The sequence below is a fragment of the Vespula pensylvanica genome, chromosome 11 (genome assembly GCF_014466175.1).
Source record: "Vespula pensylvanica isolate Volc-1 chromosome 11, ASM1446617v1, whole genome shotgun sequence".
Taxonomy (NCBI): Eukaryota; Metazoa; Arthropoda; class Insecta; order Hymenoptera; family Vespidae; genus Vespula; species Vespula pensylvanica.
This window is the reverse complement of record NC_057695.1, coordinates 2,251,125-2,272,460: the sequence shown is the minus strand read 5'-3', so window position 1 is coordinate 2,272,460 and position 21,336 is coordinate 2,251,125. Positions and strand designations below refer to the sequence as shown.

Genomic DNA, 21,336 nt, shown 5'->3' with positions numbered 1-21,336 from the left:
AGATATTTCTTCCTAATTACAAACAATTCAATGTGTTTTCTCATTGAATTCGATACTTACGTGTGTATAAAATATTACATATGTATGTATGTATGCGTGTATGTGTGTACGTATGTATGTATGTATGTATGTATGCATGTATGCATGCGTCTGTGTGTACGCGTTCGCAAAAATTCCATATTTAATAATCACGAGCAACCCATTTGGTAACGTTGATAAGGTTTAGCATGTACGCTTAATTATAGAAAACGAAATGGAGAGATCCTCCATTATTATCCAGGTAAACTTTTTTGAAATTTGAATTTAAGGAAAAAAATTGATTGGTTGTGCATGCACAATTTTAAAAATGTGAACATACGTGAACATTCCCAGAAATAAGACGTAAGCGTAATGCCAACGCTCTCTTCCTATTTTCTATCTTTATCTCTCTATCTTTATCTCTCTCTTTCTCTCTCTCTCTCTCTCTCTCTCTCTCTCTCTCTCTCTTTCTTTCCGTATCTATCTCTCTCTCTCTCTCTCTCTCTCTCTCTCTCTCTCTCTCTCTCTCTCTCTCTCTCTCTCTCTTTCTCTGTTTCTCTCGTAGAGAAAGACTTTATACGATTTGTAATAAACGAAATAACGCTCGCTATATTCGCGAGATTTCATACGAACTATAATTTGATCAGGTATGTAGCTTTATATAGTTATACGCTTGCGTTCTACGAGGAAAATATATATTTAATGTATCTACGTAAATATATTTTCCGCAACGACTGGACGTGTTACATATAAAATCGCTAAACGATGTAACGTAACTAATCACAATTTCATCGGATTGTTTGAAATAGGGTTTCGAACGATCAGCTATTCTTCTTTTGCTTTCTCATTTCTATTTTTATTTCTATTTATTTTTGTTTGTGTCTTTTTGTAATCTTTTTTTTTTTGTCTTTCCTTTTGAATTTCCACATAACGAAACAAACGCGAAAAATGGGATTCCCTTGATCCAATTGTGCATCCTCGTTTTCATTTTTACATTTCTACGAAAAGTAATTGTTGACATTATAAGAGAATTTAAACGCGGAGACGAATTTAAAATCGAAAAAGCAAGTGACTAAAAGTACTTACATATGTATGTAAAGCCAGTTGGAAATGATAATTTTTTATTTTCGAATTCCATTGCGTTTGATATATAACGAAATTTAATATTCGTCGTCTGCTACCTACGACGAACACGCTTTGTTTTTCTAGATACAAGAGACGCACGACAATACTTTGGTCCGACCGAACTTCGAACTTTCGTGCATTGAAATGATCGAAAGCTCACGTGCACGTGTAGTACGCTCTTTTAAAAAATACGCGAATGGAGGTCGATGCGGGCGCAATGAGGCGAGAACTCGTTTTTGAAGATAGTGGAACGCCGGTGGAATTTTTTTATTCGGTCATCTCTCATCGAAAATATGCGAAATCGTGCGACGAACGGTGAAATTCACATTCGTTCGGTCGTATATACCCGTTAATCAATTTATTACGATCTTTTTATCCTTTTTTTTTCACTTTTTCTTTCTTCCCTTCTTCTTTTTATAGTTTTTTTTTCCCCCTTTTTAATTTTCACGTTCCTCTTCTCCGTCTATGTTTTTTTAACATAAAACTCAAATTTTTCGCATATCACGTTATATAATAATTATCAATTATAACGAGAAAGAGAAAATTCGTGCCACGGTGCTGCGCGAAGAATTCCATTGTAAATATATTAGAGAGAACTAACGATTCTGTGAGTAGGGGAGGGCCGGGGGAGGGAAGAAAAAAGAATAAAAAAAGAAAAAAGAAAAGAACGAAAGAAAACAACGACAACGTTAATATTCTTATTCGTTGTAAATTTCGTATATTGAGTCGATCTTACGTTTTCTTTTTTAAATGATCAAACAAGTAAAATCTCTGCATTTAGCTCGTGCGTGAAATGTGAACGTACGAAAAAAAGAAAAGAGGAAAAAAAAAGAAAGAGCTTTCGCACGGCTGGGCAGTTCGCATGCATGTTCGCATTACGAGAAGTTTAGAATGTGATGCCGAAAGCAAAATTTGTATTTTTAGTTCGGTAAGGGGATCCCTGTACTACTATACTAAAGAGGAAGAAAACACGTGTTACAGAAGACACGTGTGCAATCTCTACGTGCAAATATGAACGGCGAGATGGGTTGTAAATATAAGCCGGACGCGTTACGGAAGAACCACAAGGGTTAACCCTGTGTTGTCTATTGTTATCATATCGGCTGCATATCGATTATTGTATGCGATAAACAGAAGAACCTCGTGTAAATGTCACGCTATCGTGTATTTAATACGTTTGTACATAGCGATTCGTTTTCAATAAATACTCAACGCTTTGACTTTTGTCGAGCAATTTATGGTCTTGCCCGTATCATCATCGTCCGATGAATTTTTCAAGTATGAATAACGAAGTACACTGCCAGAAGAAGGAATTATATGAATAAACCAACAAAGAAAACGAAGAAAACAACGAAGAGGTTTGTACTTACTTACTTATGTATTATATTCTAAGTATACTTACTTACAAACATAGCGAAATGGTCAAAATTGTATCACTTTCGCGCGAGTACACTTAATGTAAGAGAGGCTAACGATACTTTCATTTAATTTTCACACCAAACTCTTACTTCTTTATTTAATCTTTTTTCCCTCACTTTATACATAAAACCCTCTTTTTAAAATTAATGATAAATAATCTGTACTCAACGTATCATTCTTATTTTTTACGATCGCACCGTACTTTTCATCCTTTTCTTTTCTTTTCATTCTTTTCCTTTTTTCTTTTCCTTTTTCTTTTTTTTTTTCCCCACCGCTCATTCTTCATTCTCACTCCTTTCTATTTCACCCCGCGGCTGTCTGGACCTTTTTAAAAGTAACCTCATTTCTACCTTTGTCATTCTTTCTTACACATGCCCATATATGTGTGTGTGTGTGTGTGTGTACGTGAAGCATAGTATTAAGATTTCATGTATGATTAATATTAATATTAATATTAATATTAATATTAATTGTAATATTCATATAATCAAACAATGAAATCAAATTAAAAAACATATTGTCTATTTAAAATAATTCGAACGTATTAAAATTAATGAAATAAATTATTTCGTTCGTTTAATCTACAAAAACAAAGTAGACGGAAATAAATTGAAAAGAAAAGCAAAACTTTGAGTTTCGTCATACATAAATAAATATATTTCGTATGTATATCCTTAGTATGTTTTTTATTCCATGGAGAATGGTCAACCCGATAGTCTTCTTATCTCCGAGTGCACTCCTATTATTGCACGTATTTAATTTAAACTGGCTACAACCTCGATTCCTTACTCAGTTTCTTCCTTTTACATGTCCTACCTTTAGATAGCAGCCTCTCAATTTTTGCTATTTCCTTTTTCGCCATTCCAAACACTCTTTAATTAAGTCGCTCCAATTCATTACCGTGAGGTGCACAAACGTGAGATGCTTGCAGCAACGTTTCAAACTCTTCTGTGATTCTCTTTTGTAACATCTCATTCTCTCTCTCTCTCATTCCCTCTCTCATTTTCTCTCTTTTTTTTTCTCTCTTTCTCTCTCATTGTTTCTCTCTTTCTCTCTCTGTTCGATCTTCATTTCGAAATGATATTCATTACATTTGAATCAATACATTTAAAAAGAATGAATTTACATTGGAGATCTTCGAGCTTTTACTACGAATAAAAATGAATCGCGGATTTTGCGTACATTCGAAAAAAGTAAGAAAAAATAAAAGAGAGAGAGAGAGAGAGAGAGGGAGAGGGAAAAAAACTGAACCCATTCATTGTCTTTTTTCTTTTTTTTCTATTTTCTCTCTCGATATCGATATGAGCGAATCGATGAAATATTTTTATTTAACATTCGCCATTTAGACGACGATAGATAAAATGTACCGATAGAAAGACCGTTTAAACGTATATCTAACAATAAGTTGAACGCTTGCACCACCGACAGAGAAAATATAATCGATCGTTTATAGCACTTGTTTTGTAGAAACGTGTGAGAACCAACGAGTGAGCTAAAAAGAGAGACAGAAGGAGAAAGAAAGAAAGAGAGAAAAAATATTGCCAGAGGCAATAACCAATTCGTTGTAATGCTGCAAAATTTCATTTCCACCTGTCGCCAGAAAGAGGCAGCATGGAGGTTCCTCCGTTAAATATATCTCCGTCTCTATCCCTTTTTCATTCTGCCTTTCTCTATTTTTGTCGTTTAGCAACGAGAAAATCCGAGAAATTTAGTTTATCTCTTTTACTTCGCTCGGTCGATATCTGTACACCGTCGAATATTAAACACCGTTGAATAACAACGAAAATATATATATATATCTTCTCTCTCTCTCTCTCTCTCTCTCTCTCCCTATATATATATATATATATATATATATATATATATATATATACGTGTGTGTGTCTGTGTGTGTGTATAAGTAACCAATTATTTTCACAATTCTTCCACGAATCATTCAGGTTTAATCACGCTACGTCGACCTTCATATTATTTTCTATAAATATATTAATATATATATATATATATATATATTCCCAATAATCAAGTATGATGGACAGCTAAGCTTAAAAAAAAACATTTTTCTATTTCTCTTTTTTTTTCAAAGTAATAAATCAAGCATCTGCATATCACTTCAGGCATCATACATGACATTCTTTTATTCCAAGTAAAAGAAAATAAAAAATTTTCTATTCCGATTAGACTTTACCGTCGATTGTTTGAAAAAATAAAAATATTCATGCTTAAGATATTCATTCATGGATTGGAAAAAATTCGTGAAACTTTAAAATTTATCAAATAAAATATTTTCCACGGTCAATTTTCGGTCCAGAAACGACTAATCCATAAAAAGCGCGCTATCGTTGTATAGACAGGACATAGATCACAGATCGCATATTATATATTACAAGTCGATCGATCAGTATATGTAAAAAGCAATTGCACAAAATTCCATCAGGATTAGACAAAAATAATAAGAGTTTATCGAGAAATTACGACTACGCGGATTATCATTTTAATTATTACTAATAACAAAATTTTTTTTATCAATGTGCTCGCGAAAAAATTGTGAATGTCATCTCACAAATAAACTCAACGTTATCGACCCACGTAGATACGTATATACATACGTACGTACGTGTATATCTATGTAATACATACATATAAAATCAATAACAGATACCAGAACTGACAGCAAACGAAAGGATAGCCATCAATTACTTCGCACTAGGATAATATTGATTTCGTAATTAGCCCGTTGATCCGAATAAATAAGAGAACGGAATATTAGTACTGTGGATCAGGATCAGTTTTAGTTTAATTATTAAATATATCACTCTCTGTCTTTCTATCTCTTTGTCTGTTAATGACCGATAGATTTTAATGATTATGATCTTTCAAAATTTCATCATTGTTATGTCGGATAATAAGATTAGATGTTATATACGTTCTTTAAGACGAAGGTCAAGGAATATGTCAATATGTTTTATCTAAAATATATTTTTTCACGGGAAACGAGAAAAAGGAATTAAAACTATAAATAATAATTAAAAAAAAAAAAAAAGAAAAGAAAAGAAAAAAAAACTAATTATAGAAAAAGAGAGAAAAAGGGATTAAAGAAAATTTTTAAACAGTCCAAAATAATTTCATGGTCCACTCATTTCTCACGAATTCCGCACATTTCTTTATCGCGTATGGAAACATTTTTGAAAGATCTTACCGGCACCGGAAGTATCGTTGCTGAGCTTCGTAACGAATTTTGTTTGACAGTAACTATGCTACGCTGCTGCGACCAGCACCTGCTACCCGGTAGCTGTGCACCCAGCGAGAAAAAGAGCAAATAAAATAAAGAGTATGGGGGTTAGAAAGAGGAAATGGAGGAAGAGGAAGAGGACGGGGCGGAGGAAGAGAAAGAGGAGGGAAAGGAAACAAGAGAGGAAATAAAAATATAACCACCTCAATGTTTATACTCCGTTATGACGCCAATATCAAGAAAATACTCGCTTATTAAATTATACTACGAAAAAATATATATATACATATACATATATGTATATTATCCATTTTTTTATCTTTTCATTTCTCTCTCTCTCTCTCTCTCTCTCTCTCTCTCTCTCTTTCCCGTATCTTTCTGTCTGTATTTTATTCTTTTTCCATTTAAGAATAAACCTTTCAAACGATTGTCAAAACCTCGATGCTGGTGAATTTTTAAAAAACTCTCAGAAATCTATTTTATTTTTGTTATCTTTCGCTATCGAAAAAATCGTTGTTCGTACACACTGACATTTTCTTTATTCGATCTCTTCTTTTTTTAATACCTCGAAATGTCCTTTAACCATAAATCAAATTTTTAAAAAAGTCTCTCTCTCTCTCTCTCTCTCTCTTTTACATCTTTAAATACAATCCGATCTCGATCGAAATTTGATTCCGATTTGATAAGCGAAAAAAAAAATGATACCGACGTATTAAACGCAATTAAATGATAATAAAATTCTTTTTAAACAAAAATCGAATCGTCCCTACGTAGAGATGAAAATTGACGCTTCGAGTATATACCTGAAAGTAAAGGAAAAATCGTTTCTTTCTAGTGATCTGTCCTCTAAACCAATCCCGATCCTCTCAGGATGACTTTAAAAAGGACAAGAAATGAGATTTCCTTACCTTGGGAGCTACATTTCTCGATCGATCAATAGAAAATTCTTCTTGGTTCTCAACCTCCTTCTTTTCCTCCATCTCCACCTTCTCTTTTTTTCTCGTCCCTCTTTTCCTCCTTTTCCTTAGAGGGGAAGAAGCAACGGTGGAAAAGGAAGGTTGAAGGGGGATGGTAAAGTAACGCTTGTCCTACGGAAAGAAGCACGAACAGAATTATTGGATGTTTACTCTTCGAGGAAGTAGCTTAACGGATAAGGACGTGAGCGGACTTTTCGCGTGGAAAAATAAGCAAAAGAAAGAAAGGAAAGAAGGAAGAAAAGTAAGAAAGAAAGAAAGGAAGAAAGAAAGCGGAAAGGAAGAAAGGAAGGAAGGAAGGAAGGAAGGAAGGAAGGAAGGAAGGATAAAGAAAAAAGAAATGAGAGAAAGAGAGAGAGAGAGTTCTCATAGCGTGCGACGGGACAATCTATATTTTTCCCCGTTTCCAAAGTTTAAAGAGCCACGAGATTGTCGTAGCATGATCAACGACTCGTGGATAACTGCATCATCGTCCCAACCCTCGTCTCTTTCTCTCTTTCTCTCTTTCTCTCTCTCTCTCTCTCTCTCTCTCTCTCTTTCTCCCTTCTTCCTCTCTCTCTTTCTCTCTTTCTATCTTTCCTTTCCGACGATATGAAATTTTTGTTTTCACATACTTTCAGAAAGAACTACTTCTCTCTCAACGTTTATTGCAGCTTCTTTACTCTGACTACTTCATCGTTTTATAATATTATATACTTTAATATTTAATATTATAACGATAATATTTATATAATACTAAATATACTTTCTCTTTCTCTCTCTCTCTCTTTCTCACTCTCTATTTCTTTCTCTCTCTTTTTTCTTGTTGATATTTTTAATATTGTAGAGATAATAAAGATAGCAGAGATGAGTTTTTTAAAATGGTAATATACACGCACGCAGGTACGAATACATGTATAGGATATAAAAATGAACAAACACGTACATATTAGACATATATATATAGACATATATATATATATATATATATATATATATATATATAAAATATACTATAGCATATATAAGGTGATTTAAAGAAACGAGCGTTAGAGAATTTCTTTGCGTCGCAGAAGATCGATGAGACAAGTAAAATACGGCAAGGTACATTAAAGCCGAAGTAATATGTTTGAAAAAAGAAAGACTTTGATCCATTACCAGACTGAACAACGATAACGTTGTATTTTGATATTATTATATTTCCTTTTCTTTCAAATAACACGGTTAGGTATCCAGACATATTTCTCTCTTTCTCTCTTTTTCTCTCTCATCTACTTTACGAAAGTTGTCAAGTAATAATAATAGAACAAACTTTTCATACTTTTAAATCTTCGTTATCACATAATAATCATATGTAACACAAAAATTTCTAAGTGACACTACACTTTAACAAGGTCACGATAATAATGTTCGGAAAAATAAAAAAAAAGAAAAAAAAGAAAAAAAAGAAAAAAAAGAATGGTAATCCAATCGTTGATGAACATATATATATATATATATATATATATATATATATATATATATATATAAAATTCTGAAATATCTACTAAATTTTGTTGAAACGAACGATGATAAAAGAAGAAATATATAAAATCTTTTCATGGTACAACGACGACCTAGATACACAAAAGAATCAATTAACTTCGGGGATTTATTTTCGAAGGAATAAACCCAACAATTACGAATACCTGTTAAAGTTAACATATCGTAGATGTGTGCCAGTTATATCTGTAAAACTTTCTGTCTATGTATAACATTCGATCTCCTCGCTTTTCAGTTTATCGTTAACGTTAACAAGCGTGTTACATCGGACGATGGATATGCTTTTTTTGAAAAGGTTTTCGTGAAACTTTAATTAACTACGTTTGCTATGTACTACGTCTAATGCGAAATTTGACCTCCGTATTTCACTAAAAGTTTCACATCCGGGGACCTATTTTTTTTTTCTTTCCTTCCGTTCTTTTTTTTTTTGTTTTTTTTTTCCAACAATACATAACACGAGGTAGAAAGAGAGAGAGAGAGAGAGAGAGATCCCGTATCCATCTGAACGATTTTATCGAGAACGCGACGTAGGTACTCTTTTCCACGGCTCGTGTAAATTCCAATTAAAACGAGAACGTAACTGATAAATACCATACGAACGGTTTATTCCCCGATACGTAGCCGAGCTACCAGAACTGGATATACCATTTCCATATATACCTACAGTCTCGTTATTTTTACTGCAAATTAAATTGCTTTTTTATAAACGAACGAGGCGCCGCACCGTCGATGCCTTGTTACGAAAGGCGATAGGAGTAACCTTTAACGATTTTTTTTTTCCTTTTTCCTTCTATTTTATTTATTTTTTTTTTTTTTTGTTTTTTTTTTCATTATTTTTTTCTTTCCCTTTTCTTTGCTTTTCTTTTTTTTTTTTTTTTTAATATTTTCCAGCCGGTGAAAAAATTTAGAAACATTCTCTTCCTTTGAATTGTAGCTCGCTCTTACGGTTCAGATTTTATTTAAATTGTTTGTAATGCCCCCTAACGACTGACTTAACGAACGCGAGCTTGTTCCTTCGAATAAGTCAAAAAATTAACCCTTTAGTTACTACGCACCGCAACAATGGCTTCCCTTTAAAATCATTTTTTGGAACGAAGCGTGTCATTATTGCGGCTTCCCTCTGGTTGACGTTTTTTTAACGAGAAACACCACTATAGCTTGCTCACATTGTATCTTTTTTCTTTTTTTTTTTTTTTTACTGTTTCGAAACTGATGCACGTTGCGTGGTATTTGTGGAAATTTGAATTCTATCCAGTTTTGTATAATACAGGCTGATTCATATGTCAATTGACAAAAACGCATTATTATACATTGTAAGTAAATTCAATTTGAAAAGATTAACGTGTAAATCTTACATTTACACAACATGTTAGTAACCTATATTAAATGCTATAAATGCAACAATATGATGTATTAAATGTTTACTAGTATTGTATAACGTTTATAAATTAAATTTGTTCATAATAATAATGCATTTTTATCAAACGAACCTACGGGATCATAATGCATTAGATATAAAAAAAATCCAAATATTATAATTTACGCTAATGTTAACTTTACATTAAAGGGTAGTAAATGGTTAAATGCATAGGAAACGAAACATTGATCGAAGTGTGTGTAAACACGTTTACATGCACTTTGTATCAGAGTAATCCATACAGGTGTTACGATAGTTTCGCAGTTAGTTCGACCATACCTAAACAATTTAAACATTTTTTTCTAATATCACGAATCGGTTGTTTGCTATTGACTAGCAATTAAACTCACAGCGCAAATATTATAGAACGATAAACATAAAATGGACGTCCCATAAAGCTTCAATACGATTTAACTTCTAATTTCTGTTCAATCTCTGACTACTCTGATCTGATAAATGTTTCGTAATTCGATAATTCAAAATATGAAAACAAATATAAAAAATAAAATAAAAAAGAATGGAAGGGAAAAATTACAAAAAAAAAAGATTACACAAAAAACAAAAATAGAAAATAATAAAAAAGAAATACTATTTGTGAGAAAGAAATACTAGTGCTATTTCCATGGCTAGCCCGTTTACTCGTACCCCAGGGAAATTATTTCGAATATCCTTTTCTTGCGTTTGCCCGTTTGAAAGGAACTCGCCAAACTAAGAGCGACGACGTCGACGACAACGACGACGACGACAACGACAACGACAACGACGACGACGACGACGACGACGACGACGATGATGACGATGACGATGACGATGACGACGACGACAAGTTCGCGTCCAGCTTTGCGACGACCGCTTTGTAAAGTTAAACCTCGATGGTTAAAGTGGCCCGCGGCGGAATGTAGCCAGAGAATAAGAGAGTAGAAGCAGAAGGGAATAAAAGATCGAGGCCGAGCGTTATGACCAGACCGAGAAGAGGAACGAGGGAAAGAAGAAGAAAAAAAAAAGAAAAAAGGTAGAGAGAGGGAGAGAGAAAAAGGAAAGAAAGAAAGAAAGAAATATGAGGGAGTAGAGAAAGAGGAAGATGATGAAGATGAAGAAGAAGAAGAAGGAGGAGGAGAAGAAAAAGAAGGGAAAAAAAATGAAAGAAAGGAAGAAAGAAAGAAAGAAATAGTGAACGAGCGAGAGCAAGAATGAAAGGTTTAAACGATTTCCTTTTTCTATATGTATGTACTTCGCTACTTTCTCTCTCTCTCTCTCTCTTTTTCTCTGTCTCTCGATGAGAAGAAAATTTTTTTTATCTCTATTATTCATAGTTCCTGACCTGACTTCCTAGTATTAAAAGTCGTCGGATATTTTCATATCTCTTTTTCTTTCCTTTTCTTCTCTTTTCTTTTCTTTTCTTTTTTCTTTTCTTTTTTTTTTACTTTTCTTTCGGACACACATATTTTAAATAATTAATTGATCCCATATTGAATGGATAACTAATGCGACAACATATTTCCTGGTACATTTATTTATTTTTCTTTTTTTTTTCTCCTTTCTTTTTCCCCTAATATATGAACGCATAGATATATTGTTAGCTGTCTTATTGTATGATGTAATAAAAGATTTCCTTCTATGTATATGCTGGTTTACCAGACCCTTATCACGGGACTCAACCTATTTGAATATATATACATATATATATATATATATATATATATATATATATATACCACATATTTCCTCGGGGTAGTAAAATTTTTCAAAAGAGGGAGAGAGAGAAAGAGAGAGAGAGAGAGAGAAAAAAAATGTCGAGCCTGGTGATGATCGACGCATCCGTAAGTCCTTGCAAGCGGAGTTGGAAACCGATCAATGCTCGAACATGAACGTGCCTACAACCTTTTCTATTTTTCCTTTTTTATTATTTGTATTTTCTTTTTCTACTTTCTTTTAACCTGTTCTTTTTTTATTTTATTTCATTCTTTTTTTTCCCAGGTCCCACGACGGGTCGCGTCGAGGAGGGTGAGAAAGGGAAGGGAAAATCGAGACAACACGGTGGTCTTAACGCATCCTTCTGGAAAATGCTTCGCAGGTGTGAAAATTCCATTAGCTCTTTCTCTCTCTTTCTCTCTTTCTCTGTCTCTCTTTCTCTCTTGCATACTCGTTTTCTCCGTATTCGCATGGAAACGTCGAAAAAAACAAATGTTGCCAGCATCGCTCGAAGAAGCATAGAAATACTGGAGCCAAAAAATGTTGTACTTTTTTGAGAAGGACTTTCGTAGTTAAAAAACTATTTCGCTCTCAGGCAGATATATATATATATACATACATACATACAAAAAGAATAATAATAATAATAACAAAAATAAAAAGAATAGAAAAGACATGAAGAAAAAAAAAAGAAAATCCAACGCGAGATAGCGAACGTATGGGAAACGATGAATAGGAAAAAATAAAAGAGAAAAAGAGAAGAAAAAAAAAAAAGAGAAAAAAGAAGAAAAACAGAACGAAGAGAGAAAAAAAATATAACTACGTGAGAAATCAAAATATCTTTAGGCCTTTCTATCGTATCTCTTCGATTCTTCTTTAGAAAGCGTACACGTAAACTACTCTCATCTACAGCTTCCACTTCTCTAACCACCTCACCCTCCTCTCTCACCTATACCCTTTCCCCACCCTCTTTACCACTCTCGATCGCAAAATATGTTTCAAGCGCGTTCGATGGAAATGATTTTCCGCGATGTTCGACGAAAAGTCCTACCGAGACGTATACTGGAAAGTACTTTGTGGTCCAAAGAGCCTTTCGACGATTGGAAAGTCTATTTGAAAGTCGTTGAAAGAGGGCTCAGAAGAGAGAGAGAGAGAGAGAGAGAGAGAGACAGAGAGAGAAAGAGAGAGTGAAAGAGAGAGGAGAGGAGAAGGATAGAGAGTGGCTATGGTAATTGCATGCTTGGTGAAAAATCCAGCGACTCGAATATTTACGTAAAGAGAGAAGGAAGACTGGAGAGAGAGAAAGAAAGAGAGAGAGAGAGAGAGAGAAAGAGAAAGAGAAAGAAAACATGTTTGTGAGCGTTCAACTCGAATTCAAAGAAACTTCAACCACGAGGGGTTAAAGCGTCTTAAATTCCCTTCGGTAGTCGGCACCAGAATCGAAAAGTGCTTGCTCTCTGTCTTTAGTCTTGGACCAACGATGCGTCACACGAATATTCCGCACGCGTTTTCCACATTCCTTTGACCGCCGCGTTTCTCTAACTCGCAACGTGTCCAGAGTCGAAAACGATTCGACAATTTGTACCTTTCTTATCAATAATTCAATGAACGACTTATTTGACATTAGTGATAGACACGGGGAGTTTTTTTAAATTGATCATTGACGATTGATAACCGACAATCGACTAATAACCTTTTCTTTCCTTGCTTATGGGATCCCATACGATTCTATTCGATTCTATCCTGTCCTGTTCGAAAGTCAGGATGACTCATTTTTAATAGCTATTTAAAGAAAGAATACTTTTTTTTAAAACGAATAATAGTATTTCTATATTTGTTCTAATATTTTTGACTAATGTTAAATATTGTAAAAAATAGAGAGTGGATAAAAGATTGTTTCAGATAATTTTCCTTTCTTTTTCGTGTCGTATAAAGTAAGTTTAATATATTATGAAAAAATTCTTCTGTCATATGTATTCATAATTACTGTCATATATATTTTAAAGGAATAAACGGATAATCGAAACAAACTAGTGTGAATTTAAAGAATATAAACGAACGTATATAACATCTTTGATCATTAATATTTTTATGAATAAACAATTGAAACAGATAACGCGTTCAGAGTTTATTGGAACGTATTCATACTTTGATTATATTCCAATTGAAGGTATAAGTTGTGCTAAATAACAAAAGTAATTAACGCAAGATATAGGAACCGTATATAAACCTTCCTGAATCGTGCATTTCATTAAATACTGGCTACGGTAGAAAATCATTAAAAGAGATTCACGGACCATAATCCACGTAATACGATAAAAAGAAAAGTACGCAATTAAACCGACTCGGAGGATTAACCTTTCGACCGGGACTTTTTTCTTCGTAAAAAAAGAAAAAGAAAAAAGAAAGGGAAAAAAAAGGAAAAAGAATATTCTATCGTCCGCAAAATTTCTTCTTAAGATTCGTCATATTATGCTCGAACGTACAGATAAATTTCAAAATAAAGATATCGACGACTCATATCTAGCAGGAAAAGCGAGCGATAAATAAAATTTTATTGTTTGAACGTATCGAAGTTAACAAAGGATAAAAGGATAAAAGAGAAAAGAAAAAACAATCATCTCGAATGAAAACATTTATGAATTTTTTCACGCCGAAGGAAAGAATAATTATGGCAGAGCAAGATAGATAGATAGAGAGAGAGAGAGAGAGAGAGAGAGAGAGAGAGAGAGAGGAAGAGAAAAATCGATATCCTAAATGATATTACATATTATAATGTCTCTTGGAAGCAGTCCAAGGAATCTATAAGTATTCGTGTCTCGTGCTCGATACGCTGCCAATAAGAAATATAGAGGCATCTAAATATTCCATGCATGCATTCGATACCTTTGATATTATCCAAAAGAGAAACTTTTGGTTAATATATCGATCGAATTTCACCAAGTTGAAAAATGAATATCGATTTGATTAACAATTAAATACTTTTAGCGATCCAAAATTATGAATAAACTTACATATATATAAAACTTGCAAATAATATATATATATATATATATATATACACAAATATGCGTGTATGTATTCAGTTCACATCGTGTTAAAACATTTAAAATCACATGAAAGCCAAATAAATTTCCCAAAGGAGAGGATTTATAAAATAAATATTCTCGATAAATTTATTAATATATTTAATACACTTTATAATTAATGGCTATGACGACAGTTAGGTCTAAAACTACTTCGAACTACTTCAAGAATAATACAATATAAACAATGGTCTATCTTGTATCTTAACGGAAAGCTATCAGCTTCGACCGTCCAGAAGCATAATGAGGAAAACAGTCCAGCAATTGTTTCGTTCGCTTGGAAAGAGGTTACGTCCTCATAACAGCGAGTACGTAGTGCATATAAGTATATATACATACACACATATATATATACACATATATATATATACATATATATATATGTATGCGTACATTTGTGTACATAGATATGTATACCTGCTCTTATACACATATGTAAACGTGTATAATGCTGCGAAAAACAAAGGCAGCATCCGGACAACTTCCACATGTGTTTCCAACGTTCTTCGAACGACAGAAGTGCATCGCGAACGCTCGATGCGATAGCTACAACACTTGTTTCCGTTGCTGGCAGCATGTTGCACGATACCAAGGTACACCGATACGACAGCGTTGTGTTTCCCGTTAGATGTGGATGGCCAACTTCTCCCTGTATAAACCAATCCCCATTCCACCCTTCTCCTCTCCTCTCATAGCAACTCGTTCTATTTAATTTCTTTTTTTTTCGTTTTTGTCTTTTCTTTCCTCTTGTTTCGGATGTTTTCCATATAGATATATTTAATTTCTTTTTTGTGCGTAAGCATGAAGATAACATAGTCGATAGCAACGACTTCTACTCCTATCATCGGCAGAGCATCTACCATTGAAACGATATTACCATAAACAAATGCGAAATTTTCATTCCTCCCGCCGATGCAAATCGTGATCCTTTTCGCGTTGGCAAATTATGTGCAAGTTCGTGAGAGATAACGGCGTTTCCGAATGTGCGGTACAACCGCATTGCCTGCGGCTTACGCGAAATCGAATCAAAATTCTGGGCATGCTGAAAAGAGACCCGATGTCTTATGTAAAATGCAAGATCTTCGTTGAGAAGAAAGAGAGGGAGAGAGAGAGAGAACAATACAAAAAAGATAACAACAGATACACAGACGCATATACAAAAGCAAAAAAATAGTAAAGCATTGCCGTACGAACTATGATAGGTAATGCAGTGACATCGATCTTTGGAATTTAAATGCATGGTCCATTCGCAGCTGACTCCGATAAAAATGTTACCAACTTCCTTTTTAATTTTTCAAAAACTTCGCTCGTATATATCTTCGAGTTAAATGATAACCCTGACGATACGTCTCCTAATTACATTATTTAACAAATTCTCTTGGAAAATATTCAAAACTCGTATAATATTCGTATTCGCCAATTGTCGTGTCATTAGCAGGTACGAACAATAATTACTATATGCGCAAACAGCTGTACAGTAGACTGCATGAAATTACATATGCAGCGGATAGAAGCATTCGCAATGAAATTGTTCTTAATGCCATGTAATCGGAAAAGCAGAGCTTCCAAAGCCCCGTTGCCACTGTCCGACTTATACCAAAAGTGCCTCGCTACAACCGTAGAAACTGTGTTAACCATTGCAGTCACGGTAGAACGGTCGTTTCGCAAACTCGGTCACTGTATTTTTCCATTCTTCCTATTACATTATTGACATCGCTTCCTTCGTAGGGTAGTTGTATCACGAGAATTGTGGAGATTCAGATATCGTATGTGGAACGCGTACATGTCATCCTAACATTCTATCTTTTCCTCTGGCGATATTATTTTCAATATTTCAAATACCTACTTTTAACCAGACACTTTTAATTACATTACCATTACCAAATACGATCCAAACAACAAATATAGATACAATCCGAACGACTCAAAGAAGCTAATTTCATTAAGTTAGCTTGACAACAATATTATCTATGCGAAACGTTATTCGAACGATCTTAAACTGCACTCACCGATGTGAATCATTTAGAAAATCAATCGATACGAAATCAACTATAGCACTCTTTAACGATTACATACGATACGAAACGATCCAACCACTTTTAGGATGGAAAGGGTCCAATCCATTCGCACGTTTTACTACGCATCATTCTCTCATAGGAATTCCCTTTTCAAAACATTGTTACTATTCGGAAGGAGATTATGTAAAAGACAGACAGGCATCAACTAAAGGCACGATATTGGCGTCTAGCATTTCTCACGAAAGCATGCATCACCACGTGATAGGGAGTTTGCCTACCTTTATCCTGTGTGTTCGGGTTTTCAGGCTCCGTTTCAAACATGACGCGTGTTTCCGTAGACGTTATGCGTGCCTGCACGCTGCTTACTCCTGCGGAACAATAAAGGGTTCCTCCCCCGTGCAGACCATTTCCCTCTCATCGTGTCAGCAACGGGGACATTTCCATTTTATTGGACGGCAGAAACGAGTATCGCGTGGTACAACGATTCGCCTTGCGAAATATATAGGAATCCGAATTGGGTGACGTGCGGGCACTCCCTCGTTTTTCCTTCAAGGAACATCCATGGATTGTACGTCCATGCTACGATGCTAAGCTCTCCTCGGCTGTTCCAAACGACGTCTGTGGATGTCCTTTCGCCATTCCTGAACCTTCTTCTTCGCTAAACTATAGGAAAAAGTCCTACACGTGTCTGGGATGTTCGATTTAGAGAGAAAGAGAGAGAGAGAGAGAGAGAGAGAGAGAGAGAGAGAGAGATCTGAATTTATATTTAACATATAATATATTATATAGATAATGTATTATATAATTTTTTTTTATATCTAAAACAAAAATTATTTGTTCGGGCTGAAATAAAACTTACTTATCGATCGATATACATAACAAAAAAATTTCATAAATTCTTCATGTTCTTGTTTTAATGATTCACTCCTTTCAAACTTATACTTGTTCACATGCATTATTTAAAGTATGCTATTGCATTCGTTATAGATATTCTATAACACGATTCCTACAATAATTGGAGTATAAAAAAAGTAAAAGAGAATGGAAGAGAGACAGAGAGAGGAGAGAGAGAGAAATAATTAAAGAAAGAAAAGTTCACATTGTGTGTACACACACACACACACACACATATATATATATATATCAACAGCAATAGAATGTGGGCCGATTCCTGGTCGCTATTCTCTCCTACGCTTGCGTGAATGAGTTTATTCGATTCGTAGAACGGTGCATCCTCGGTGGTAATCGGTTTACTTCCCAGCCCTCGACGTAGAAGTACGTCATTCGCGATTACTACGTTTAGAGAATCCAACGTTGAGGTCAGAGGTCATAGGATGCCGAACTCCGATGGCTCGTCTATTTGTCTCTCTCTCTCTCTCTCTCTTTTCAACTCTATTTCTCTATACCTTTCTCTCTCTATATCTCTCATCGCTTAATTTTCCTTTGCCCACGAAGCAGACCTTTCTGTCGTTCATGAACGAACACACCTTATACATACATATAATACATACTCCCTATATTCTCTCTCACGTACGTACATATTCCGAGTTTTCATGATTGAATTTCTCTGACGTACATTAGAAACAAAGTCCTTTGTCAAAGCCGAGAGACATTTTTCCAAGTTACATTGAATTGTGACACCTTCCTACCTTCTCACGATGAGAATCCACATACATACATACATAATCTTAAAAATTGCTACATATGTAATCTTTTTATAGATACAACTAATTCGAATTTTCAACTAACCGGAAGAATGTTTTATTTTCTACGATAAAATATAACATGTATCTTGACTTTCTTTTTTATTTATTACCATCTAATCTCATGTACACGCGTATAAAATATGTTTAAATAACTCTTTAAGAAAACAAAACGAACATTTTAACGAGATGTATTTGTAATGTCAATGCATCCACCGTTGTAATTAGCAACTAGGACGCAACGATAATTTCACAATGCAGGTATGCGAGACAAATGTTTAATTTGTTCTACGAAATCAAACGTTTAAAAAAGTACCAAAGAAAAAAAGAAGAAAGATGGAGGAGAAGAAAGAGAGAGAGAGAGAGAGAGAGAGAGAGAGAGAGAAAGAAAGAAAGAAAAAAAAATAAAAGAAAAATGAGTTTACATCGCAGTGATGTGCGAAAGTCGGCAGAACAAAACCCCGACGAAACGTGTGCCAGCTTATTTCTGTTCAAGAAAGCTTTGCTTTTCCGCGTAAAATTTTTCCAAAGCTTTCTCGCTCTCTCATTTTCTTTCTCTCACACACGCACAAACATATACATTCTCTTTCTCTTTCCCTTTCTTTCTCTTTCCCTCTCTGCCTCTCTATTTTTCTTTCTCTCTCTGTCTCTCCTTGTGTTTCTCTTCCTAGTGCATACACTTATACGATTTAAAATGCCAAATCTCTTAGTCAAATAACGTTAATTATAAAGGATGGAAAGAAAATAACAAAGAAAAAAACAGAACAAAAAAATTTGATCAAATACCTTCTCTTTTCATATAGGCGAAGTTTTGGTAAGTACCTTAATATATATATATATATATATATATATATATATATATATATAAAATTATCTCACAGTCTTCATTTCGTATCGTTAACATAATTATTTCCAAACATGATCTACCAATGATAAATATTTTCATTCATATTCGACAAAAATTTATCCGAGTATATGTATGTGTATTCATTCGACTATCTAGAAAAAAGAGAAAGAGAACAAGAAAAAAAAAAAAGAGAAGAAGAAGAAAGAAAAGACGAATCACTAAAAATCGCACAAATCATTTTCAAAGTGAGCGTCGAATTGTTTCTTTGAATAAGCAAAAGGAAAATGTTACGTTTTACGGCGTTACCAATGAAGAATGATTTTCACTTATATAAACGATTCAGGAAACAAGAATAAGTTTGACAGGGCATTCGCTGAGAAAAGTCGAAAACGAGCATTGGCTTGGATATATCAAGGAGCAAAATCGAAGGTTCGAGTCGAACCGTTGAAACATCGATAACGTTGCAAGCTTCGGGATTATGCTCGAAGGTAGATGGAAACGGTAACGTGCGAAAACCATAAATTGAACTCGAACGGAATCATATATGGATGGAGGTTGCCGATGGGAGGGAGAGGAGTAGTTGATGCGGCGATGGCAACGAGAAGAGGAGGAGAGAAGTAGGGTAGACGGTTCTTTCGGCTCGTACAGCAGAAGCATCGACCTGCGAAATAGTTTTTTCTTTTTTTTCCCTCTTTTTTGTTTTTGCGAAATAAAAATTCTATTTCACGCGATTTCTAGTAGGAGGTTGAGTTTGACAAGCGCGTTCGAGAGAGTCACAGGACCGACGACTTCATCAATTCACTCACTCATCGCGTTACGTGATGCCTACGTACGAATCTCTTCTATGTGATAAACGACAAAAATTTTCGTAGAACAGAATCAACAGTTAATACAATGGGATACGATATGATACGATACGAATTCGCGATTGAATCTTTTCTTTTTTTTTTTTTTTTTTTTTTTTTTTTTTTTTTACGAAAATCATCCCATTCGCTTCGATTTCTGAATTGAGCGATCTATTCAATCGTAACAATCGTGACAAATTTCAATCATTGATTATTCATTGTTAATTTCTCATTCGTAGGACGATTTTATACGATCGTTGAAAAAGTTAATCTTCATCGACAGAGCGGAAATTATTTATAGAAAAGTAGATGAGGAAAGAAAAAGTGGATAGATGGAAAAACCAGGAACAGGAGGGTAGGAGATGGGCAGGTGGGCGGATGGGAAAGGGGGTAGACGGTAAGACGAAAGGAAAGACGAAGACAGTCACAAAGGATGATGCGGCACGTCCTCCGGCAACGATATTTCAAGCACGTCCATATATGGGTGAGTAGTGAGGGTTTACGTTCTCGATGTGTCGCTCCTGCTATGGTAGATTTATTCCGAACGATGGAATGGGATTACTATTTACCGTATAAATTTGCATGCCCGTGCGGGAGATCCTCTGCGGTCGAAGATGTTAAGAGAGAGAGAGAGAGAGAGAGAGAGAAAGAGGGGGATGAAATATATATCACAACAAAAAAATTGGCGGGAATGAAATTGTTTTACATCGTTTATTAACAAGCAATCGCAATTAGTGGATATATCTATCGAATATTTACGAATACTTCCTATTACTTTATTATAACGATTTACAAAAAGAAACTTTTCGTAAAGATAAATTGTAAACTTACTTAGAATAGTTAAATATCTTTTAAAAGGTAGAACACACACACGTGGGAACGCGATCATTCGCTTGTGTAGCCTATCGTAAATCTTAAGAAGAATCCCAAAAGATCGGTGATCCGGGCTTATGGGTTTACACCTGTAGAGGCAGTAAGGGAAAAGCTTGGAAAGATCGACGAGTAAGTACTAGTAATAGTAGTAGTAGTAGCCTTTGTGCTATCTGACGTTGAGAAAGAAAGAGAGAGAGAGAGAGAGTCGCAGATATTCGTAGAAAGACGAATACAAAAGACACGTTCTACAAGAGCATCGAGCTACTACTACTTTCTGCTTCGATATCTGAAAAGGAGAAGAAGAAGAAGAAGAAAAATAAGAAAAAGGGAAAGCATGCACGCGTTTCGTAAAATCGTACGAGTAGGTATAACTCGAAAGATCTGCCAACTAGCATGAGACTACCGTTTCAAGTAAGTACTTATCCACTTTATACGATCGCTTTCAAGTATCTATTCAGCGCGATATCGTTTTCTCTTATACTATAAATATAAGGATAATATATCATGGTTCACCTATTGTTTACGAAGATCTTTCTCTCGTTGAATTTAATTTCGTTTAAATATGA

The 21,336-nt window shown here is 34.5% G+C and overlaps 1 protein-coding gene and 1 long non-coding RNA gene across 7 annotated transcripts in view; one reads left to right on the top strand and one right to left on the bottom strand.

Moving 5' to 3' along the window:
• The window catches only part of LOC122633137 (discoidin domain-containing receptor 2), a 144,211-nt gene extending 132,200 nt beyond the window's left edge, over positions 1-12,011 (top strand). For 4 of the 5 annotated variants that reach the window (XM_043820694.1, XM_043820690.1, XM_043820692.1 and 1 more), the window contains one exon: positions 11,684-12,011. In XM_043820694.1, the coding sequence (XP_043676629.1) occupies positions 11,684-11,920 (237 nt within the window). In that variant the 3' untranslated portion in view covers positions 11,921-12,011. The remainder of the gene's footprint in view (positions 1-11,683) is intronic. The other variant, XM_043820696.1, reaches the window with a different exon arrangement.
• Positions 1-21,336, bottom strand: part of LOC122633138 — an 86,481-nt gene that overhangs the window by 6,413 nt on the left and 58,732 nt on the right. The window contains exons 4-5 of one of the 2 annotated variants that reach the window (XR_006328040.1): positions 6,703-6,882; positions 6,431-6,597 (exon numbers count right to left, since the gene is read on the bottom strand). This is a non-coding gene — a long non-coding RNA (uncharacterized LOC122633138). Of the gene's footprint in view, positions 1-6,430; positions 6,598-6,702; positions 6,883-21,336 lie in introns of those variants that run through there. The other variant, XR_006328041.1, reaches the window with a different exon arrangement.